Raw genomic sequence first — 26,075 nt, forward strand, 5'->3', positions numbered from 1 at the left:
GGAAAAGAGATCTGGAAATCCGCTTTATAAACCAGGAAATACTGATGAGAAAGGGGAAGAGGCTGGGAGGAAGGGACACCGCAGGACTGCAGCAGTGGCACGACCTACGTGAAGGGGAAACACCTCCGGGAAGTGCCCCTGGGCAGAGGCCAGAGGTGCGTCCTGCCTGCTTTTCACAGGAGCTCCGACCAGGCGAGACCCCACGCAGGGTCCTCATGTCCTACCCACCATTTGCTGTGTAAGTGTGTACATTACTCAAGTCTAGAGAACACAAGTGAGATGTTGCCTCCACTCTGCTCTTCTCCTTCTAAGACCCCGGCCTGAGGCTGACTGGCCTGTATCAAGTGCTCGGTACCAACCAGACTCTAAGTGCTTCCTGTGGACCATCCCACTTAATCCTCACACCCTCCATGCAGATGAGGCTCAGAGCTGCCGGACGGGGCCACTGAGGGGTCCCTTCCTCCCCTGGGTCTAGGCAGGCATACTGAGCAAATTACAGTGTTGACGACCACAAAGGCTACTGCAGAAAACATCGCCAGAGGAAGCATATGGACTAAACACCAAGGAAGCACACAGCTCACCTTAAACTGTCTTCTCAAAGTATCAAGATGGGACTCTATAAGAAGGCTCAATATAAGAAAATGCAAACTGACACAACAGAAACGACAGCACAATTAGACTCCCGATTTAGCAGGAATAAGTAGCAGGCTTAAAACTCACAGCTTTCCCCCAACATAAAAACACAGTGGGAATAGAGAAAACTGCTTCTCTTTTAAAATCCCCTCCCATTTCACATTATAGGATCAGTATTACATAGTCTGATCTCTAGAACAAAAATTTTAGAATCTGTAAATAAAAACAAATATAACTTCTCACAATAATGTCAGTAAAAGTGGGGAGAGAAGTCACATATTTCCTGAGATGATCTCAGTGGGAAGACCCCTGACGAGGGTCAGTGCTGTAAAACATCCGTGACCGCAACCCGCTTCCCTCAGCCCAGGAAACACAGGAGGCAACAAGCCACTTCCCTACGAGAAGTTTTCCCTAAGAGAAGTTCGGCAGTGTTTCCAAACCACCTTCTTGCTCCTTCCGCTTCATAAAAGCCATGAGATCAAAAATGAATGAACTTTGTACTCAGATTTCACCTTCTTCCAGTTCAAGAAATGCTCACAGCCTCAGTCTGGGAATTCACACAGGGAAACATCTCACTCAGGTTGCTTTCCATCCAATACCAAATAGAAAAACACATCATCGCAACCTTTTTTAAAAGTCCCATATAAACTTTTTCTATTTTCTTATTTTAATTACAAGTTTAATTGTGGACCCTCTATGTACCTTTCTTTGCTTATTTAAAATTATTTTTAAATTACTGTTTAAAATTACTCTAAAAAATTCTACAAAACCAGTAGGAAGAATACTAAGTCAATATATTATTTCTTGGGATCAGTCACTGCTTCTAAGATAAGCAGTAGAAAGCCTCTACCAAAACACAGGCCGCTCAAAGTGGAAGAAACTTCTGACTCTCAGACACACCATATTTCTATCCTAAAAGAAAACATTCCCTTTGTGAAAACACAAACCTCTTCTCTTAACCAAAAAACAACATCCTTCCCAATTCCCCAGGTCGCTGCCTCCTAACCATCCCCAAACACAACCAACTGAATGATACCAAGGTGAGCGGGAGGGACTTACAGCTGAAGATGCCCGGAGGTGGATGTTCAGTCACCAGGAGACAGTTTTCTTCATCACTGTTGTCCCCACAGTCGTTCTGTTGGTTACAGACCAGTGAACCAAGATACAAGCATTGCCCGCTGGTGCAGGTGAATTTGCACTCTGAAAAAGCACAATATAAAGCATGCAGTTGTCAATGCCAGCCTGATGCTCTTCAGCTGCTACTTCTCCTTCCCTATCTGTGTGCCGTGATGGTCTGGGCACTCAGTCTACCTGGAGAGTCCAGGGAACAGAACGCAGACACGGACTCTTTCCGTTAAGAGCTCAGGGGCACTCGGGGCCTGCCATACCTCACTCACCCCACGCTTCTGACCCACAAAATAGTAACATGATGTGCCCAGCAAATCATGACTATGGGACTCTTCCTTTGCTTGAAAAAATCCTTGGCGGTTTTCCCCGCCACCAAGGATGAGGGAGCTAGTGCAGCAGCAGCCCGGGCGGCAGCAGGACTCAGGAGCTCAGGCTGGACAAAAGGAGGCTCATACATTTTATTTCCAACTTGTCACTGGATGTTGTGAGGCTCTGGGCAAAACATTTAACCTCACTGGTGTTCGTTCATCTCATGACTAAGAAGAACCAGGTTTATTACCAGGCAGGGGCAGCACTGACTTTATAACATAAAACATGGGAACACAACATGTGCCCTCTGCTGAGAAGCATCCGTACCAAGGGCCCCGTAAGTGACTTAAAGAACAGGATGGAGCCCAACCCAATGCCTGTAGGCTTCACTGAGCATGGGATGTCTGCAACCTGTGCAAATCAGTATTTGAAAATAGAATTTACTTTTATAAGACAAAATAAATTTGCAAACTTAACACATTACTATAAATTTAAGCAATTAAGGATAAAGGAAATTACATACACATGGGCGCATAAACATCTATGTATATCTTACATCGACTATCACCCTAATTCTGACCGAGAGCTTTTCCCTAGGAGCACCCACAGAAGCTGGTGGGATTCACACAGGACATCCCACTCAGTGAGCAGCCAGTAGAAAAAACCCCACAGAAAGAGACCAGGACCCCCACTGACACTGACCATCACAGCCTCTTCATTTCTCGTTGGTTTTGTCTGTCTAGAACATGGGTGGCAGGTCCTTTCCACTCTAAAATTCCATTATTCAAATAAATAATAAAAAGCTAGACATCAGCACACAAGACCTCCACCCACTATGCTAACGACACAGAGGGGCTGCAAAGAGAACCCCTTATCTGCAGTAAAGAGACAAGTTAAATCCTCAGTATTTCTGCAACCCAGTATGAAAATGCCATCACAATTCTCTGTGTTCACATCTTCCTAACAGAGTCTAGAAAGAGACAACAACCAAAGCCCTAACCTAGTTCAGATCCACACGTAAACACCCCCCAAATGCACATCCACAGCTGGTGACTGGCTGCAACGTCCAGGTGAAAATTCCATGTGCTGACTGTGAACCAGGCCACATGTCAGGAGCTCTGCTGAAGCCCAACTCTGCTGCCATAAGTGGCACAGACTCAAATCCAGCTGCTTGAAATTACATTGATGAAGTGACTTTCTTTTTTTTTAACTTAATGGAGAAAATGGATGTCAAGGAAAGAATTTATCTTCCTTTCCAAAAGAAATATTGGAGTTTGGATTACTACCCAACATGAAAAGGACAGTAGCCAAAAACAGTACTCCTGATGTTGTTGAAACAGTGATTGGAAAGAAGGGAACACTAACCTAAACTGAATCGAACTCCAAGTAAAAAGTTAAGCACCGCTGCGGTTTGAAAGGATCCCAGGTTAAACTCCCACGTTCAAGTTCGTGTGGAACTTTAAACGAGCGCAGAAACGAAACCACATCCACACTTCACTCTGATCTCAGCTTGTTTAAAGGAGACCCTGTCTAGAGTTACAAAATATTTTCAAGGAAATGAATTATGTGATTCAGTTATTCATACAACCAGTATTTTAGCTCCTTCTGTGTTCACTGCCAGGCCCAGAGACACAGAAACACAGAGATGAAAGAGCAAGCCCTCTTCAAAGGACTACAACACGAACTTTTGTAAATGTGAGCAGCAACTAACACATGTGCTCACTCCTTCCGAGGACCCATTTTCCTTCTTTGTGTCCCTCACAGTGAGACCGCTGCCCAGCGAGGAACGGGCCCTTGGTGAGTCACCTGTTTGTTGAATAAACACATGACCTCATCTGAGCCTCATAAGAACCCTGTGAAATTATTAGGGTAGATACTATTATTCCCATTTTACAGATGAGGAAATTAAGACTCAGATTAAGTGACCTGCCCATAATTAAACTGCGAATAAATGGGAAAATGCAGACGTGTGTCCAGATCCACCACCTCTGGTCTTAGGCTCTCTAATTGCTGCCTCTCAGTTTCCAAATCTGTTTTCATGAATGTGCAAAATTCATTTGTAATGAGGATGACATGTATGTAACAAAGTTCTCAAAACAGTTTATCTTAAGTAGGCTTAACATTACTCAGAATGCATTAAAAAGGCCTGTGCTACTGATGTGCTTAGAAAGCTTTTAGTTCTTAGATAATGGAAATACCAACATCAACCCACTGAATTTCAATTTCATAATATCTAAATCTTCTCAGTGGTGAGTCATTAGCTGAATATCAAACTAAAAAATCTCTCCATCTCATGGCCACTTGAATCAAAACAACTGAATTGAAATTTTGCACCAACTTCAGCTTCTTGATATATCTAGAAATCTGCTATAATGTTATTAAGTGTTAAAGATTAATGCTAAAGCTGGAATGAAACTGCAGACCAGAGTCAAACGTCTGTCCAAGGTAACCTAATTGTATTGATCAAGGCAGGCTTCCAACTCAGTCCTGACTCACCCTGCAAGATCATCTCTACCACACTTTCTACCCCAAAGCCCAGTGTGTTCAGACATTAGGGGTGGTCCCTAGTAACTAGGTTATTGTGATAGTTCAAACAAACTAAGAACCCCAAATGAGAGGCTCTAACCATGGCCGCCTATGGAATCCCTGGGCTGATCTTTCAACACCAGCCTGGACCACTGTGCTCCCTGGCGTGAAGTGTGGCCTGGATAGTGGGTGGTTCCTAGGGATCCTTAGACTGATTCTGATGGGCAGCCAAGAAAAGCCACTGCCTTGTAAGAAGCAGAGAACTCATTCATATGAAGCCCTCACTCTAGCTAATAGTATTGTGTAGCTAGTATTGGAATGTTTAGTTGGTATTTGCTAATTTACTTTAAAAAAAAAACACCTAATATCTTAAAATGGGCAGGTATTTTGACGACTCCAGGATATAGGGCCTGGTTGCTATAACTTTGTACTGTCAATGGGATATTTCAGAAACTTTGGGACTACAAGTATGACCCGCAAAGTACATTTTGACACACTATAGAGCCAGGAGTCATCCTCAATGAAATAAAACAAGTCAGAGAAAAAAGACAGAAGAATTTTTCCAAATGTTTTCTTTTATTTTGTCCATTCTTTGTGGAGCTTGTTGAGTATTCCTGCTAAGCAAGAAGTTGAAGGAAAGCAAAGACTGTTAACATCAGAAACATTTTGGTTACAAATTCATGGTGATTTCAGATGTATAATATTGGAACAGAATATAGAATCAACAACCAGGAACCAGCTTTTCCTGCAAGAGCTATATATTTAATTTTAAAATTTGTAATATTTAAATAATTCCTCTTCTTTAAAGTCAGGGTTCTTTAGGTAAAGAAAATGGCATTCCCTTCTGCCAAATTCTCTATTTGATTTATTTTTAAAAATCTAGAATCAGCAATAGATTTTAGGATCACTTTATTTGCTTTTAGTAATACAGAATTTTCTCCAAATTTGGAGAATTCTTTAGCTTCTCTACACTCCTACATTAAGCTTCTGATGAATTTCAGTGACTTTAAATTGTCACAGATGCATAAAATTCTAGCGCTGAGAAGGCCCTAGAGACACAGTGGACCGCCCTCTCAGGTCACAGATGAGAGAATTCCTGACTCACCCAAAGTCAGGGAACAAACCTCCTGTAATGGAACTTAACACCCACAATTTCTACCGAATTTGGGGAAAAACACTTTTTGTCCTAAATGTCATTCCTATTAGGTACAAACTAGTACTAACCATTTGGAGTATACCATGTGAAAAAGGAGAAAGGAAAAGAATGATTAAGAGAATTTCCTTTGTTACTTTGAATTTTATTACCTTTGAAAAAAACAAGCAATTTTAAGAGCCCTGAAAGCAGGAAAGAAATGGAATATCCTAGAGTGGTCTGTAAATTCCAAACTTTTACACACACAAAAAAAAACTATATTAAAGAAAATTTTTAAGGACCAGTAGCTTAACAATTTGAATATTCTAAAACTAAACTTGGACAGGGGTAAATACTCAATCTTGACTTGCAGGAGAACAAATCTGCATCTCAGAAGCCAAAGTTAATCCACTTGGTAGAGTCAACATTCTATTAGTTAAAAGGCAAAAAACAGGTACTTGAAAGTTGCTAAGAATAAATCTTAAATGTTCTCACCACAAAAAAAGAAATAGTAATTAGGTGACATGATGCAGGTGTCAGCTAACCACTGTGGTCTTCATTTTGCAATATACACGTGTGTCAAATCACGTTGTCCACCTTAAACTTACACAATGTTGTGCGTCAATCACATCTCTATAAAGCTGGGGGAAAGGGCAAAAAAAGTTGTTCTCAATTTTTCCTATGCCCTTTTTAAAGCCTTAGTTTTCACAGATATGACCTCAGTCACAAAGTAACGCAGCACTGCATCACAGCCATAGAATCAGCCTCTTTTGTGAACAGGCAAAGCGGTCCACGGCAGCTATTTCTGTGAGAGTTCATACAGCACCATGGGCTCACTCAGCTCACGTGTCCGTCACTCACACACCAGAAAACTGGGAATGATTCTGGCTCCAACATTTCTGATGTTAAATCTAGAACTTGCTCTCAGTAATGGGGCCTTCTTAATATACTTACATTGTAGATAACAGAGACTAAACTTAGCTGCTAGGGACCTATAAGTGAAGGACTAATAAGGTTCTAAAATTAGCACAAATAATTTTACCACGACCAATATAAGTTTCCTACTATCGCGATGACAATACTTTTATTGATTTATTCATACACTGCCTACTCCCCTGCAAGGCACAAGATTATCTACCATAAAAGCAAAGTTGCACAGAAATGAAAACAGTGAGTAAAAGACAAAAACCACGAACCTAGAAATGCAGGCGACGGAGGAAACCTGTGACCGTAGAGAGCTCTAGTGACCAGTCACTAAACCCAGCTCCAAGCAAAGGGGCTGCCACGGACCGGTGGAGACCAGAGGACCGGTGGCGAGCGCTCACTGGCCCACAGCAGGAGGCGCTGCAGTCAGTCGGAAACAGACTTTCTCCTGCTTCTCAGACCTGAGAGGATCACTCTTCTTATTACAGGGCGCTGTACAACAACACGGAGGTAATCTCGACACCAACTTTGTCCAAAAAGGGAAAAGTGCTCCTCAGATTGTTCTTTCCTGTGTGACCTCCTGTGAGGCTGGAATATTAGACTGGTTTCTATTGAAGGAGCCAGAATGACAGGGTCCAGAAAGTAGCTATTTAGCAAATTATGAAGATAAAGCTTCGAGACTCTTCAGAAATGAAAAGTTAATCCTTAGGGCTATTCATCTCAAATGTCAGCTTTTGACAGCATGTGAAAGGCAGATGGATGATAAATGCATGTTCTTCTGCAACATTTTTCAACACAAGGAATATATTTTGAGTAACCCGTAAGAGACTCAGTATCTCGCATAACATCAACACTGATCTCCATGCACGTCTGAGGAAAGACGTCTGAGACACTGTGGGTGCCTCACCTGGCATCACACGGTGACCTGAGCGGCACACCGAAGGCCACACATGAAGACTGCGCATCACTAACAACGTGCTCCCCTCACTCAAAGACGGTGCTGACTTTGCCGGTCATAAATTTGAAACAAAGGAGAATTTAATTTGAAGGTTTACATTCTATGTAATGAATTAAATTAACAAGCACTTAATAAAAGTCGTATCTTAAGTGGTGCTATTGAAACCATAGTTATCCTCCAGAAAGATGACTGTGACATGATAAAAGGACATTTGCCCATATAGTAAGATTAACAGACAAGAATCTCCCATCAAAGGTAGTAATAAAATTGTTTTTAGCTCAATCCATTTTATGATGTGGCTTATTGCTCTCACTATGGTGCTGGAAAGATGGTGCTGAAAACATTTTTAATGTGTCTAAAATTCTCTAACAACCATGAGTGAAAAATGTGCCTTTAAAAGTCCAAGGTACTTTGGCTTTAGACTTCCAGTCTTAAAATTATCCTTTAGAGCAGCTTGAAAAACTTACCCAACTTTCATCAAAGAACGATCAGGTATTTTAAAAGTCAGTAGAAGTCCTCTAGGACTTGAATTGGCAAATAGCACTATTTCTTTTCTATGTTTAAAGGCATTGAATGAATGAATTCTTTTCTGCGCTTTTCTGTATATAAAATGCGAAGAGGGGTTCTCAATTAGCTTTTTAGAACAGTACTGGAAGCAGGTAAGAAACACCTTAAAGTACTCTGCAGAACAAAAAGGTGTATCAATATATGCAACGCACATGGGAAAATACTTTGAAAAGACGCTGAGCAAAATACAAACAATGATACCTCTGGGTGCTGGGATCATTAGTAATTTGTAGTTCCTTGTGAGTTTTATGTATGATTTTATAATCAGGAAAATAAAAAGCCTATTTTAAAGAGGGAAATCTCTGTGAAAACCAAATATTTGTAGAACTCTAAATCCACCATAATGAAGTACCTAACTCCCCACGACGTCATCCAAACAGAAATCCAGACATACAGCTCCAGCCCCACTATCTCAGTCACATTTCAGCACGAAGCACATGTGGGACACCCCCACGGGCGGAGCAGCAGTAACAGCACACACACCAGCTGGCAGTTCCCACCTGAGGACCTGCTGGGGGAGCTCTGGGGGGTGGGGGGGCCAGTCCCACAGAGCCACAGCCCACAATGTGGAAGTAAGGCCGAGGGCCAGATGTGCGGTCATGGAGCGCCCTGGACACCCTGCTGAGGAGCAGGCCCAGTGCTCCATCCACAGGCTTTAAGTAAAGGCCTCTGAACAGGATGTAACCGCACAGCCCTGAGCATTTAATGCACACCTGTAAAGACTAACCCTGCACACCCCGCTCAATACAGCTCCACGGAGCAGCAACAAGAGTTCTAAGCTGTCCAGTGACATACACGTTTGAGGTGCACGACCGTGAGGACCACACTGCAGGACCCACCTAGATGGATGTACAGGTGTTTACTGCACAAAGTTGGACCCCAAGGGGGAACCACAGGGGTGAAAGGGTGGCATAGATTCTCAGGTACTGAAACTGCTGAGCCTCGGGACTCTTCCCCTCAAGCCACTCTTTCATTCATTCTTTCACTCAAGAGTCCTCCACTGCTCTAGCGAGGAGCATGGCCACAGATGCCAAGGACAGAATAGACAGTCCATTGTCCTAAGACTCAGGAAACTGGCTTCTCCTCCAGCTCTTAAACTAAATATTGTGTTTATCCTCAGGCAAGAATAAGAATCTTAACCTCTAAACTCCTTCCTGGTAAATGTGGTACCTGGATTAAAGCAGTAGTTCTGCATCTTTCCCTGACAGCCCCAGGGACCCCTTGAGGACTCAGGGTCTCCAGCAGGAGGTGGGTTGCAGGGTCAGTGAGGAGTCCCTGCAGGATTGCTAAATCTGTGTGCAGGGTACCTTTCCGTGAGATTGCACTGGAAAACAGCATCCCCCAGCTAAAAAATCTGAAAGCTACCTACTGCCTTACATTCTAAAAGTCCTTTCAGTTCTTAGGATCCATGATTCAACAGAATTTTAAGAAAGAAATTTTAAAGAAAGAAATTCTACTTGAGCCCTTTGGCACTTCTGTTGTCCACTCTTGATTATTCTAATGATTATCCAAATAACAGGTGCTTTCAAAGTTTCTGAGTTCTGGACATTTGGTTACACACTGAGTATCAATACCACCTCTAGGGGATCTTTCGCATCAGCTTTACAAACATGCTATAACCTCCCCCATCTTTAAAATAAAAATGCTTTGGGCCCCACTCTCCATGTCTCCACTCCCAAGGCTCAAGCCTGTAGCTGTGCAGGCTTTGGCCCCATCACTGCACACCCCCCATCACTGCGCCAAAACTGTTTCTCCAGGCCGCGAAATGACCTCCATGTCATTAACTCCAGTGCAGCCATGCAGGCCGCATCTCACTAGACCCGCCTTTGACAGCCAGCCACTCCTACCGCCTGGAACCAAGTGCTTGGTGGGTCCAAGGACATGTTACCCCCTCACCAATCCCCCTCCCTCCCTGATTTGCTGCCCTCTTTTCTTTGCATACACCCAGGCCCTGTGGTCTCAAGCCATCCAGCCTCTCCATGCCGATGACCACATGTCACCCGTTGGCATCTCCAGGTGGTGTAACACACCTGAACTCACCACAGCCTAGCCCAAAGCACCATTTCCCGTGCCAGCTGGCTCTGCTCACAACCCCGCATGTCTCAAGAACACATCCCCCCAGCTGCTCAGGGAACAACAGTGCAGTCACCTGCGACTCTTTCCTTTCTCTAATCCAGTAAGAAATTCTGTTAGCTTCACCTTCAAAATATGTCTGGAAACCGGCCCCTTCCCACCATCTCACTACAGTCACCCTGGTCTAAGGGCCATCACCGCTCACCTGGATGACCCCAACAGTCTCCTGACCAGCCCCCCAGCTGCTCCCCGTATCCTTCCCACCAGAGTCTGGTCCCGAAAGGGGACCCAGGACGACTCTGCTCAAAACTCTCAAATGGCTTCTTCTATTTCACTCAGAGGGAAAACCAGGGTACCTACAATGAACCCCACACAACCTCCCATCAACAGGCCCCATCCACTCCCTGGCCTCTCCTGTCCCCGAGTTGGCCCTGGGCACACGGGCCTCCTCACTGTCCCTTGAACACACCCGGCTCACTCGGGCTCGCTGTTCCTCTGCCTGGAACACTCTCTCCCGAGGAATCTGCTATGCTAATAACTCCCTCACTTCCGTCAGGCCCACGCTCAGACGTTACATCTCTGTGGGCTTTTCTCTGACCACTCTGTTTAAAGTTGGATCCCCTCCCCAAAACCCCACCCCTACTCCTGGCCCTTCCTATCCTGCTTTCCTGCTGGATTTTTCTCCACAGCTCTCTATTTCCATCTAACACTACATCTAATGACATGCATAACATTTCTTACCTTTTTTTCCCACTAGAACATGAGGGCAGGTAGGGATTTTTGTCTGCCTGGTTTTACTGATGAATTCCGAGTCTGAACAGGGCCTGATATACAGTAAGCATTCAATAAGTATTCGTTAAATAAATCAATGAGCAAAAGTAAAAGCTTGTCAGGAAGTTCTTCCAGGAACCACAATTTACTACTGCTATCCCTTTGAGTGCGAAAAGTTTTCTCTGCACATATATCCTCAATGGGGGGGGGGGGGGGGTGTGTGTGTGTGTGTGTGTGTGTGTGTGTGTGTGTGTGTGTGTGTGTGTGTGTGTGTGTGTGTGTGTGTGTGTGTGTGTGTGTGTGTGTGTGTGTGTGTGTGTGTGTGTGTACATATGAAAAATGAGGTAGAAAGAAGACAAAAAGATGAAAATAAAATTCAAATCTATCATTAGCAAATTACACGAGAATTTTTAAAGCAAAGGGTTAGTTAAAATTATTAGCCAAAATAGATCTTTAATTACCTGTGGTCTTCATTGATGGAAGCAATCTCTCTCTAGTTGTCAATGTCATAAACGTTTAGGCTTTTTCCCATCTGTCCCTTCCCTGTCCTCTGGCTTAATTCCTAAATCACAGAGTTCCCTCTCAGGGCAACCCATGTGTTCTGGCTGAAGCACTGGCCTGTCTACCCAGGAAGCAGCAGCCCCTCACACACAGCTGCCAGCATTCTGAGAGAGAGTTGGGCGTGGGCACCAACCCCCGCCCCCACCGGCCCGCCACCGCATGTCTTACTTTTAATTGCCACAAACAGGCTCGGGGGCCGGGGAGCAAGGCAGGTGTTTAGGATTCATAGCATTGCTGACCCTGCGTCGTCCTCAAGGTGATCCCACCTAGCTATTTTTACTATTTGGGTGAAAACCGCCTCACCTTCTTGCCTTGAGCCTCCTGTGGCTGTCTGCCTTGGGTTCTCCAGCTGCCATCAAATTCGCCCTTTACGAATTTCCCTTCTTGAAAACGTCCACCTTTGGAGAACTCCACAGAATCAGACCTGGCTGCCCAAGTGCTGCATGAACCCCTGTGTTCCCTGCCACCTGAAGGTGTGCGGTGGTATCCTCGTGCTTTCCGATGGACAGCATGGCACTCTACTGCGAGGAGAACTCCCCTGCCCCGTTTTGTCTTATTTCCCCTACTGGTTCCTTAGAAGCCCTTCTTTGTCCCCTCAGATAAACTTCCTACTTCAGGCCTTATTCAGCCCTCCTGTCCCCCAGGAGACGCTGACGGCTGCATGTTCTTGATGGCGCCCCACCCAGCCAAGTCCCCAAGCTCCCCCACCACACACGGCCCTCAGGGATGTTGGTAGACAGAGCTGTCCCTTCGTCCCCCAAGGGAGACCTTCAAATACTGAAAATAATGGCCTTTGGTTTCCATAACTAATCAAACTCCAAGTCAGGGATCAGTGTGGGTGGGAAGCCATTGCTATACTCCCTGAATGCCACACGTTAGAGGGAAGAGGCTCCCTCTGGCCCTGCACTCCACCACCCCCTCCCCATGCTCACTGCTTTACTGGAGAAAACGGTCTATGTCTGATGATCTAGCCCAGGTTAGAATCCCACATTCACAAGGACAAGACTTTTGTGCCCTGAACATGCTCATCTGAGGCCTTTCATAAAGAACTTTTCTTTACAGCACCGTGGGCCAATCTAGGATTTCTGGAACCCCTCTGCCCGTCTCCCCAGTAACCAGAGAGACTGCTTCTGGTAGAAGATGTAGGAGACTTCAGAACAATCTGATTAATAATCAGGACCAGGGTCTTAAACCTGCCCTCCCCAGTGGAGAGCACGTGCTGGTAACATTCTTACCTTCTGAAATTAACAGCCCACCTGACTTTCTGCTCACCTCTCCCGACGGCACACCAGCAGGGTCCTGTTCCATGGGTGGTGTGACTTGACACCCAGGACCCAGAGCTCTGGGCATCCTGCTGCTCTTGGTCATCTGGTCTCAAATCTCCTCCCGCCGACCGCCCTCTTGGATCTGTGTCCCATCCCAGGCTGTCACCACGCTCCACCTTCACCCGGCTTCCCTGCTGGCCTCCTTGTGACAGGACGGGCCTCAAATACCTCTATGCCCAACTCCAGGGACCCACTCACTGCTGCTATGGCTGAGCCCCAATCAGCTGAACTGGTCACCAGAGCAGTTCACAGTGACCCCCTAAGTGTGGAAGCATGACCACCCACTCCTGTGTAGACAACACACGTCTGTCCTCACTCCAGCCTCGACACTCCCACTGAAGCAAGCCCTTTCCATCCTGTTCTGTCCTTAATGCAGACAGAATAGCTTGTCCAGACTGAAAACTCCTCCCTCGAACACAGTTCCGCTTTCTTATCTCCAGACTCCAACCTGTCATCCTGTCCACATCACTGGAAGGAGCAAACACACAAAGTAGACACAGAGTCAGGGTCTAATTCTATTTTACAGCCAGTAGAGGAGGTCTTCCCAATACTTTTTCTGTAAACATGGTTATAAAACAGCAAGAAGAATGGACGTGAAAAAGAGACAAATGTGGGTAGAATCTGAGTTCTAAAACACACACTGAAAAATTCATTGAAAAAATACAAAATAAAGTAATTTTTCTTTATATTCAAGTATAACAAAGCACCCTGATTAAAAACGTACCCCTTATCACCTGTGTCCAAGACTCCCTATCTACATTCTTTGCTTTATTTTTCCGTAGCACTTAACACCTTTTAATAAATCCCATAATTATTCTGTTTTGCTCACTGTCTCTCCTCACTAAACTATAAGTTCACCTCAATGTACATAGGGCATTTATTGTTTACTGTTACTCTCCTGAGGCCTAGAACGTCTGCATGTAACAGCTTCTCAAAAAACATTTGGTGGGACTTCCTTGGTGGCACAGTTGTTAAGAATCTGCCTGCCAATGCAGGGGACACGGGTTCGAGCCCTGGTCCGGGAAGATCCCACATGCTGCGGAGCAAATAAGCCCGTGTGCCACAACTACTGAGCCTGCGCTCTAGAGTCCGCAAGCCACAACTACTGAGCCTGTGTGCTGCAACTACTGAAGCTTATGCACCCAGAGCCCATGCTCCGCAACAAGAGAAGCCACCGCAAGGAGAAGCCTGCGCACCGCAATGAAGGGTAGCCCCCGCTCACCGCAACTAGAGAAAGCCCGTGCGCAGCAACGAAGACCCAACGCAGCCAAAAATAAAATAAATATTTTTTTAAAAAAACAGACTTTAATTATACATTTAAAAAAATTTTTGGTGGATGAAGGAAAGCTTATTCTATCAATTGTTATTTCTAAAACATAAATATCATGTCATCCCTTTACTTTAAACCTTCAGCACGTAGTTTGTGTTAGCTGGGCACGTAAGAGCCTTCCTCCTGACATGGACCTGACCATCTTTCCAACCTTACTTTCCAGCTCCTCTACACATGCCCTGGAAGCCAGACACACCAGAACACAAGGACGATCTTCAGCACATACAGCTCCTCACAGTGCCTTAGTGCACACTACTGCTCCTGCCTAGAGTGACTCACTCCCCCCACTTGACAAATGCTGACGACCTTTCAGCCAAAAAAAAAAGGGGGGGCGTGTCTGTGACACCTTCCCCAACCTCCCCACCCCATCCACAATTAAACACGGCTGCCTCTGTGCACCCATGGCAACCTGTGCATCCGTCCAGTACAGCGTTTGTCACATGGCTGTCATTATTTCTCTATTTGTCTGTCTCACCCACGGCAAGACCTCCAGAGCCCAGAATACATGACATCATTGTACCTCACCTCTAGCACAGTAGGTAATTAACAATTGCTTTGACTTAACTGAATCAAGAGCATGGGGGGCGGGGCAGAGAGAAATGCACTTTGGGGTCAGTTTTCTTTCTTTCACCTGAAATCTGTCCTTCCACACAGACACACCAGGTAAAGAGAAGGGTGTCAAGAGAGCAGTATGTGCCCCACGCCACAACTTTCAGGCTGAACCAGCAGGGCCATTTGTCTTTGATAATCCGAGGGGTCAGAGCTGTGTAATCACACAAACTAGCATCCACGCCTCCTCTGCACTTCATGTCCAAACCAGGAGCCAAGAGACACTAGAAGGTAACTTAAGTGCATACGTGCGCACACAGAGGAAGAACCTGAGATAAACCAAATACAGACTCAGAACCAGGCAAAGCAAGATCACTGGCCAAAGGAAACCCGGAAGAAATGCCACACATAAGTGATTCAGACCACCACGAGGGCGCTACTCTCTCTCTGAGCCCACCCAATGTGTCTATCCACATGTACTCTTTTTCCTCCTAACAAACACTTTACTTATTTCAGTAGTTTCTGCCTCTATGTGGAAATTCATTTCTATTCAGCTGATGGGCCAGGGCCTTGTCCCTGGTGGTCTAGTGGCTAGGATTCAGCACTCTCACTGCCACGGCCTGACTTCAATCTCTGGCTAGGAATTGAAACTCTGCTTCAAGCTGCCATATGCCGAGGTCACCGAAGATCAGAACCAGAAGCCCCTTTCTAACTGTGGCTCTCCCCTTCCCCTACCAGTGAGAGCCCCATGGGACCAGGGCGCTGAGGTGTTTTTCGATAATGATGAATATTTGATGAATAAAGGAATGGCCCGTCGTCCCCTGAGAACCACAACAGCAGGGCTGGAAGGAGCCCCTGAAGTTGTGCAACCCAACTCCCTCACTTCAGACATGAGGACTTTCAGGCCCAAAGAAGGGAGGAGCTGAACACGGTGAAACTGAACCAAACTGCCAGGCTCAAACCCCGGAGCGACCTTTCTCACCTGTGCAAGCTTGGGCAAGCTGGGTCACCTCTCTAGGTCACAGTCTGCATGCCTGGACAATACAGACCACAGTCTCTACCTCACAGGAATGTTTTAAGGATAAAATTATATAATTCATGTAAAGAACTTAGAAGACCCCCCAGATACACAATATTATACTTGAAATGAAGTTTGGGCCAAACCATGATCCAAAACTTTGATTTTTCAATGACCTCCAGGCTAACTGCTTTTCTACTTGGATCATCACTTATAATGCACAAACGTGGTAAAATGACACAAAGACTGAACATCAAAGCGTATATCCATGTTACTCATGTCTGTATACAGAGGTCCTTGCCCCACAACTTACGTGTATTCCCAAATACCACTATAGCATATTATTTCCCCAATAAAGTGCAGCAAAGTATAACTGAAAATTTTAAGGGACCCCTTTAGACAATGATTCTATAAATAAAGCCCTAAGATAATTTATGAAGCTAATAAAACACATTCCACCTGAAACATTTATTGCAAGTTTATACTGTTGGCAACAAAAGTACATGAGGAAGTTTTTCTGTCATACAATCAAGCCACTACTGAATTCAATAATCTTTGCTTTCATTTATACAAAATTTCTATTTTCTGGTCTTGAGACCCATACAGAGTCTGAAGGCGTTAGGGCTGGACTGAGAGCCCCGAGGTGGGAGTCACGTGTGACTGGCTTGCACACCATCTCTGGCCCACGAATAGATGCTTCTGAAACCAAACTGCTGTCTGGCAGGGGATGCTGGCAAACCATGCTCAAAATGCGTGTTCATCAGCTGCTGTTAAACTCTGAACCTGGCACACCAAAGGTGGCTTAGGGGCCTCAACATGCAATGTGCAGGAGTTCAGCTTATTCTAAAGCTGACCACATTAGCCCTGAGGGCTCTCCACAGGGACAAGGGCCTGCAGCGAAAGACCCAGAACCATAAGACATGAGGCTGGGGACAGAGAAAATATGAGAAGACATCCAGAGCAGCAATGGAAGACACAGTTTTAAGGGCCCTTCAGGCAGAAAGAATGATCTGGAAGAGGCCTGTCTCAGGCCAGGTCCCATGGCGTGAGCCTCCATGTCCCATGTGGCAAGTCAGATGGAGCACAGGGCCTGTGAGTCACTGGAACCAGGTGCCTGGAACCAATAAAGATGGAACCGAGCTGGCCCCTGGAGGCGAGTGTCCAGGCAGGGTTGCAGTCCTAGCACAGACTCAGTGGCCAGGAATGGAGAGTACCATGGAGCCTGCCCCCCACACCACGAGCACCCCCAGGGCTGGGCTGGGTGGCGGAGGAGAGACTCACAGGGAAGAGGCTACAGACGGGGTGGGACAAAACTGTGAGGGTCTCGGGCGACCAGCAGGAGTGCCAGGGCTCAGCGGGGGACACAGGACTCCTAACCATCTGGGAAGCCAGAACTCCAGGACTACCGATGCTTAAACAGAGGTGAGCTGAGGTCTGCAAAGGCTTCTCATCTCCGAGGCCTCTCCTCCTCAGTGGGTGAGTGTGGTCGAGCAACACAGACCAGGCCAGTGGCATCAGGATTTGGCATGTTGTAAAACGTACAGTAAAGAAGGTAGATAAAAAGAAACACACAAAAAATTACCTACAATAAATGAATTGAGCTAAAAGGAGTCCTGACACCTCCAGGCAACTGCAATGAGGGCATGATTTTGTGTAGTTTGAAATATTTCAAATCATTAAATTATTTGCAAATAAAGAGATATGTTTAGGCCATCATGCCAAAGTAGAAAAAATGGTTTGGTGGCCAGCTGCATTCCTGTCATTTGGCCCGAGAGCGGCCCTCTGACCTCTGACTGGCCAGTTACACCAAAGGAGGGTGACCGTGGACAGAGACGCTGGCATAGCCCCTTCCCGGGGATGGAGAAGGGTGACTGGAGACACCTGTGTAGCCCATCGCAGGGTTAACACAAAGCCTCAGCACTGCCGGAGTGCTGCAGAAACTGGGTCAAAACTACCCAAGACAACCCCACCACCCTCAATAAACCCACTGTTACCAGAAGGGGGACCGTGGCATTTCCCTGTAAGCTAGATTACGTGTATGTCTCTAATAAAAATGAAACTAGAGCAGCTGTGGAACCACACTCAGGTCGGCCTTCATGGTAAGCAGGTGATGTACAGCAGTGATGCACAGTAACACATGCGTTTAAAACAAGCCTGGGTGCCGTCCACAGAGCTCTCTCCCACACTTGTTCTCAGATTCTCCAACAACCTCTTCAGAGGAAAAACAGTCAGAGTCTTTAAAATCCACAGCACCACGAGCTTTGTTTATTATCCTCCGCAGTGCTTCAGACCACGTTAAATTTATGAGCCACATGGAAGAGCAGAGGCCAACAGTCCTGGCCTGAAATTGCCATTAATAAACAGTCACTTGCTGTTATTGCTGAATCAGTGTCTGGGCTCCAAAGGTCAAGGACTCAAATCCACCTTCAATCTCTGCACCACCTGATCCTTAGCACCCTGACAATCGTAACTCACCTCACAGACCGACGGCCTGGAGGACACGCACTTGGCCCTGTGAGCCACCTCCCACATGTCCCCTCGCCAGTGCACGTGGGGACCGCACCTGAGGTCCCAGGGCAAGCAGGGGCAGGCGAGAGTCACTGCAGAGAGTGGCGGCTCTGTGGCTGGCTCTGCCCCAGCCCCACGCAAGTTTCCCCTTCGGGGCAGCAGGACAACTGAGCGCGTCTGGGGCTCCAGGGTGGGCAGGTCCAGCACTACAGGAAAGCACGCTCCCCAGAAAGCAAGGTCTCCATGTGCTCCCCAACGTGGGTGGGACGGACAACAGTGTTCTCTCAATATACCATGCTGTCTGGGTTTTGCACAATGCTAGACCTTCCGTCGTCCCTGTAACAAAGAAAATGTCCCGCTGGCATTGCTCGTGTCACCTCTTAATAAATATGGGTTTACAGGCCACTGTCATTTCAGAAAACCACAAAACCTCAGGACCATTTCCCAGTCAAGACACTCGATCCTCACCAGCTGGGGTCTCGAGGTCACCTGGGGACTGGGGACTCGCCAGGTGTCAGTGGTCAGGAAGGCGGGTCTATCTGGGTACCAGTCAGACCACAGCATGAAATGTGCTGTACAACCAGAGGCGACTTTATCAGCTGCCATAAAGACACGTGAAATTGGTGTTTTGAAAGTTGCATAAGGATCATCACAAAACCTTCACTCAGTCCAAAGAAAAGGATTTAGGGAGGAATCATCTCTCACAATGAAGTAAACCGTCTGCTTTAGAGGAAAGAAAAGAAGTGTCAACGGAAGAGGGTCCAGGAGCACCTGGGTGCTCATGCCCACCCTGGCACCATAACACACCTTCCAGGTGGGCAAAGGCCAAACAGGTCAATGGTGAAACACTCACAAACCCACACACCAACATTCTCTCACTCAAAGTAACTTTTGTGCCCATGGTACTGACATATGAGATAGAGAAAAAGACTTGTGGCTGAGATCAAATTATTGTGACAGAGTTGTCTTTAAAGAGGTGGTGACACCCTCTTGTGAGTTTATAGCCTCCATTCTTTCAGAACATCGTATATACTAGTTAAGGTTATGGGTTTGCATACAAATTCCAACTCTGCCATCAACAAGCTGCACTGCACTGTCTCCTTAAGCCTCAGTTTTTTTCGTGAATGAAATACCTACTTATTAAGGTTGCTGCGAAGATTAAACAAAATACTATACATGCAGTGCCCAGTACAGTGTCTGACCCATGGCACATGTACAATAAAATGGAAGATAACAACATATTTGATATTATCATTATCATCACCTCAAAAAACAAATTGGGAGCTACAGTTAAGACATCCATGCAATTTCCCCAGTGGTTCCCTCTGCATCAGGAGTGGCAGTACCATCCTTCAAGAACAAGGCTGCTACATCACATCTACTTTTTTTTTGTTGTTGTTGTGGTACACGGGCCTCTCAGTGTTATGGCCCCTCCCGCTGTGGAGCACAGGCTCCGGACGCGCAGGCTCAGCGGCCATGGCCCACAGGCCCAGCCGCTCTGTGGCATGTGGGATCCTCCCGGACTGGGGCACTATGTAAGGAAAGAACTGCCAACATACCCGTGTCCCCTGCATCGGCAGGCGGACCCTCAACCACTGTGCCACCAGGGAAGCCCACATCTACTTTTATATCAAATAAAAGTATGTCTTCACTAGGTTTCTCTCACACTACATTTTTCTTTCATTACTTTTATAACCCATGTATTAGTGATTTCTGTTCTTTGCATGCATTTCTAAAATATTACAGACAACTGAAATGAACATTTCAATAGTTCCTGAATTTGTATAATTACTTTAAAAAAATCTAAACGTAAATTTTTTTTTGTTTTAATTAATTGATTGATTGGTTTTTGGCTATGTTCAGTCTTCGTTGCTGCGCGCGGGCTTTCTCTAGTTGCAGCAAGCAGGGGCTACTCTTCGCTGCAGTGCACAGGCTTCTCATTGCGGTGACATGTCTTTGTTGCAAGGCACGGGCTCTAGGCACACGGGCTTCAGTAGTTGTGGCACGCGGGCTCAGTAATTGTGGCTCACGGACTCTAGAGTGCAGGCTCAGTAGTTGTGGCGCACGGACTTAGCTGCTCTGCGGCATGTGGGATCTTCCTGGACCAGGGCTCGAATCTGTGTCCCCTACATTGGCAGGCGGATTCTTAACCACTGCGCCACCAGGGAAGCCCCGTAAATTTAAAATAACAACTAAACGTAGATTTTTGGGAGAAAATCTTGCGAAACAACAGTTCCCGTGGACCATGCTCTGACAGGTGAGCATGTCCGTTGACTCACACCATGACCAGCTCCACGCCTGGCACAGTGGACGCTCTCGTGAACAAGCCAGGCCAGGGAGGGTGCCAATGCTGAGCCCAGGTCGAGGGCACAGGTCACTGCACCCCATGCCCTCAGACATCTGGACACGGCTTTAGGGGGCACAGCAAACAGTGCAGATACGGAGCAAAGTGACAGCAAAGCTGCCTAAGACACAGAACACACCTCTGACTAGAGGGTTCAATTCACAATGTAAAATCACACATCCAAAATGTTCAAGAATGGATTCCAGTCTCCAAGGCACCTCTCAACCCTACAGGACATTGATCAAGAAATAACAGAATTTGAAATCTCTGGCTTCTTAGTAAAATATACTTAGAAGGGGAAGTAAAAGTCATTTCCCAGACCACACTAACCATGGGGGTGAGGGCTGGGACTGTGACCTTGAGATTTATAATAAGAAATATATATTTGGTCTTAGTCACAGTTTCTGGCACAGAGCTCCTAAAACTCTTGGAATTTCCTAAGTGATAAGAGCCGTAAAGGTATCCTACGTTATTCATAAAAAGGCCCTGGTTAATGAGGTGACTTTTTGGAAGCCCCTAAGGATGGGGCTGGTTGCCAGGGGAACCACCTGTGATCAGAGAGGGTTGGCACTTTCAGTCCCACCCCCAGGCCTCTGGGGAGGGAGAGGGGCTGCAGACTGAGCCAGTCGCGAATGGCCAGTGAGCTCACCATTCCTGCTAGTGTAATGAGGCCTCCACAAACCCCCCGAGGACAGGGTGGGTGGGCTGCCGGGTTGGTGAACACGGGGGTGGGGGGAAGGGGGGAGATTTAAGGAGGGTGGTGCCTGGAGAGGGCATAAAGTTCTGCACCCTTTCCTTATACTACCTTGCCCTCGTTTTTCCCTGAGTTTCATCCTTTAAAATAAATCAGTAATCTAGTAAGTAAACTGTTTTCCAGAGTTCTCTGAGCTGTTCCAGCAAATTTATCGAATCTGAGGAGGGGCCATAGGAGCCTCCAATTTATAGCCAGTTGGTCAGAAGCACAGGTGATAACCCGGACTTGCGACTGGAGTCTGAAGGGGGCAGTGCTGTGGAGCCGAGCCCCGGACCTGCGGGGTCCAGGCCACTCCGGGCAGACAGGGTCTGAACTGACAAGTCGCAGGACAGCCAGCTGTGTCGCAGAGTTGCCTGGTGTGGGAAACACCCACACATGTGGCGGCCAGAAGTGTGAGTGTTGTGTGTACACACGGAAAACAGAAGAGTTCTTTCCTTTACCAACAAAAACCCGAGCCCTGGCCACCAGCCTGCATTCAGCACCAAGGCTGGCCAGTCTATTGTACCCGGACGTCCTCGTCCTCCTCCCGGGCCCTGCCACTCTCCCGTCATCCTGGGCTTACACACAACAGGCAAAACCCACTTTAGGGCCACATACTCCCCATGCCTTTCTTGTAGAAATAAAACCTATGAGGAAGAATCTAAGCTCTGCTGCTTATACTCCGGGTCCTATAAAGACACAGCCGTGAGGTTTCTGCACAGCAGGAAGATATCCCCCAATGAAAGACAACTGCAGAAGGTCGGGACACAGTGGTACAGAATCATACAAATCACACAGTTCACCATCATATTAATGCCTGATTTCACAGAGAAACTGAGGTCCAGAGAAGTTAGGTAACTCACCCAAGCTCACAAAACTATGTAAGAAAAGAACTGCCAACATACCCCTCACTGTCCTCCGGTCCCAAAGCAAACAGCCAGGGTTTTAGTATCTGTTCTCAGACGTACTCTTTTAATAATAATAATATTACAAAGCAATAATATTAAACTATACTAGGCACATGCAAATGATTGTTTTTTTACCACAAAGGAACAGTTATTACTGGCTCATTATTTTTGTAAAGCATTTTTATTTTTACTTAAAAAAAATTTGGAGGATATGGATAAGTAAGTCTAAGAAAGTAAACCTCACATCTAATGCTATCGCTCAGAGGTAGCCACTAGTAATGTTTTGGTGCACATCCATCTATACTGTCTTTGTTCCTTGAGTATAAAAAAATAAAAGGATCATCCTCTTCATATTGCTTTATGACCTACTTTTTTTGCTTAAAAATATAAGTGTTTCTCCAGGACATGAGATACTCTGCTCAAACATCCTTTGTAATAGCTGCAGGGAGTTTCATCATAAGGACGTACCATTATTATTTAACCATGTGCTATTCTGGGACTGGTTCATCATATTTTAATATTGCTATGTTTCTAAATTTCAATTCTGTCACCAGTGATAGCAATTCCTTTTAGTCTCCTGTCATCTGCAAATCTGATAAGCATGTTTTTTATCACTTTCGCCCAAGTGCTTGACGAAAGCATGGGGATGCAGCCATTAGAGAGTCCCTGCCTGGTTGATGCTATTCATTCATCGACATGCTTTGGGATCACCAGTTAGGAATTCAAACTATGCAAGAGTTCCCCAATCATGACAAGTATCTGGTGTTTCATTCATTCACTATATGTACTAACTGCTCTCTATAAAGAGCACTGACATAGGAGCTATAAAAATGTCTGCAAAGTGTCAGGAATACTTACATAAATGAGAATTTCTATGGCTCCTGATCACAAAAATACACCCAGATTTGGCATTCCAAAAGTTATAATGTATTTCACTTAAAAATCAAAGAGATTTAAAAATTTTTTCATAAACGTCTTTTGATTAAAAAATATCCCTGCAATGCCAGAAACTGTTTTGGAAACATATCTAGATTATTAAAATCATTCAAGTTACTAGAGATAAAAATCTTATAATTCAAGATTTAGCTATTGGGCAACTACCATTGCTAAGCCATGAGCTTCTGGAAATGGGTGATTATATGAAAGCATGAATTCAGACCACAGTAGCAAGGTCCTGTAACCAGAGCTACAGCTTTGTTTTTGAAAAAAGGGCAACAAGCTGTAGCGACTTCTTCAAAGAAACAAAGAAACTCACATGGTTAAGGCAAAAAGGAACCAAGAGCCAAAAGCCTCGAGAGAAGAGCTGGAAGAGAAGGACAAAGAATATTTTTGGTTCATATCTCTTTAAAAGGCAGTATTTAATCCTGAAAATATCATGAAAAGTGCATCAGATGTTCTCATTTTAACTGAAAAGAGACAAAGTATGGCAAGATTAAAAACGGATTTGGCAAAGTCCATTGGTGCTGATTCCCATCACTATTTTATGATGTCGTTTCCCCGGATAAGGACAAACTACGCTTGGAAACTGCCTGTGAGGTCAGTCCAGCAGCCCAAGAGCAACACATCCAGTGTGAACTGGTGGTGCTACCTGCCAGCAGGGTGGCGTCTGCAAGGAGGCATAATGAGACAGCCTTGGTGTTGGCTGAGGGGCCCGGTTTGGAAGAGAACCAGAGTTGGAAACAAATCCTGTTCTCCACCTATCTGGTCCAAAATGACGCCCCTGCCCCTGAGGGACAAAGTTGGGGTTCTGGGCCTGATCAAAGTGTCTTTCCGGCCCTCTTGCCCCTGGGCCTCTGCCCAGCCCTCACGAGCGTCTTAACGCCCATGTCTCAGGGACTGAAGAGACACTGCCGAGCCTCGACATGCGCTTGTTCATCTCACACTTGTACCAACACTGCCTGAGCAGTGTGCTTGGAAAGTGCCAGAAAATAGAGACTGAAGGCCAAGAACTGACTTCGAATATATAAGTCCTTCTAGTGAACTCAGTGTTTGGGAGATGGACAATATTTAAACAGCAATGATTCAAAATGAGACATAATTTAAATGTACTAAACATATAGCAAACAGTGCTAGCCAAAATCCACAGATTCTCACCCGCATTTGAAGAGGACAGTGCCCCGAGCCCTCCGCCCAGAACTCCTTCCCTCCCTTTTCCTTGGGGAGGCCTTCCCTGGTCACCCCTTCAGTAATGGTCACTCCTCACCATCTCTCATCTCCTTCCCCACTTGATTTTCCACCTGAAATCACATGATTTGCTTATTTATCTGTCTCCCTGGTCAACTGGTAAATTCCTTGAATGCAGGGACTTTCTCTGTCTTGTTCACCCCTGTATCCTCAGTACAACTACAGTGCCTGATATACAGCAAGTGCTCAATAAACATGTGTTAAACAGATAAATCTAAGAGTGAGCCTCATGCTGTGGACCCATAAGTAAGTCACAGCCCATTCCTCCATCATCCCTCAAAGTAGGGCTTTGTCCTGGTCAAAGCATTTCAGAGAACGTACGAGAGAAGAAAGATCTGCTCCCACACACGGTCTCAATCCTGATCAACTTATAAAAATACAGGTGAACACAACTGGGTTTGTTAGCACCTGGTTCATTTCCAGCCATGGGCTCCCATTGTAAAAACTCTTTTCTTGGAGTGTCTCCTTCCCTGTTATAACACTTAAGAGTCCTGTCTGCTCACCTGTGAACGATGCTACTTAAACACAGGGACTCGCCCGGTGCCAGCAAGTCTGGGCTCCACACCAAGTACCAGCTTCCTGGGGGTGCAACCCGAAATTCACCCCTCTGGACTTTGACCCAAGCCCAAATTCCTGCTGCAAACGGAAATTCCTAAAGGCCTCCAGGATCTTAAAGGGACATAGGGAAGTACATAAAAACCCTCATGGCGCTCTTTTAAAATGCAGAAATAAAATCACCAGATCGTGCATGCTTCTCTTTCTCTTTCTTTCCGCAGTTAAGAATAACTTAATTGTACAAACGTATATGACATGGGCATGCTGCCCAGGAGAAGCCTGCGTCCAAGTAAACTATACAGTGCTTTTATTAAATAAAACGTTGTCCTGTTTTGTAAGTCATTTCGCCATTATAGTCCCAGTGCCTAGGTTGGTGCCTGCATGAAATTCAGTAAAAATCAATGAGAGAACTAGCGCTGATGGGCTGGCTCTCCAACCCAGGAATGTTCTTCTGCACATCAAGCAGGAAGAATAGTAACAGGAAAGATATAGAATCTAAACTGCTTAGCAGCATGTATGTTTAAATTACATTTATGCTTTATTATAAACTATAGCAAAAATGTATTTAAATGACAAATATGTACTAAAGGTTCTCACTGTGGGGGGAATCCATCTTCATAGAACTCATTCAGGACAATTAATTGTGTGAGAATATTAAGTTCAACTTACAAGGAGTAACCAAGATCAGAGGTTTGCTTAGCAAATGAACTAGAAAGGCATATATTCACATGGTATATTCACACCACAAATTTCAATACCGTCGCCATCATTCAAAACCCTTTCCAACAGCTCTTCTGGAAGTGTCCTCAGATCCCATAGGCAAACTCCACTGACAGTGGGTTGAGGTTTTCAGAGGCAGCAAAATTCATTTGGAGACCAAGTCGTGTAAATGAGATGAGTCTACAGCTAACAACTGCCTGTTGCCGTACAGTCAGGTGTTGAGTAACAGCAGCATCCTTGAGATAACAGTAACTATTTATCACATATTTACCATATGTCTGTGTTTACCTGCATAAACTCATGCATTTTCCAAACAACA

At 45.6% G+C, this 26,075-nt stretch overlaps 1 protein-coding gene across 1 annotated transcript in view; it reads right to left on the reverse strand.

Moving 5' to 3' along the window:
• The window catches only part of LDLRAD4 (low density lipoprotein receptor class A domain containing 4), a 311,826-nt gene that overhangs the window by 119,950 nt on the left and 165,801 nt on the right, over window positions 1-26,075 (reverse strand). The window contains 1 exon segment of the mRNA XM_019920721.3: window positions 1,693-1,833. Within this exon segment, the coding sequence (XP_019776280.1) occupies window positions 1,693-1,833 (141 nt within the window).

Source organism: Tursiops truncatus, chromosome 13 (genome assembly GCF_011762595.2).
Source record: "Tursiops truncatus isolate mTurTru1 chromosome 13, mTurTru1.mat.Y, whole genome shotgun sequence".
NCBI classification, from domain to species: domain Eukaryota; kingdom Metazoa; phylum Chordata; class Mammalia; order Artiodactyla; family Delphinidae; genus Tursiops; species Tursiops truncatus.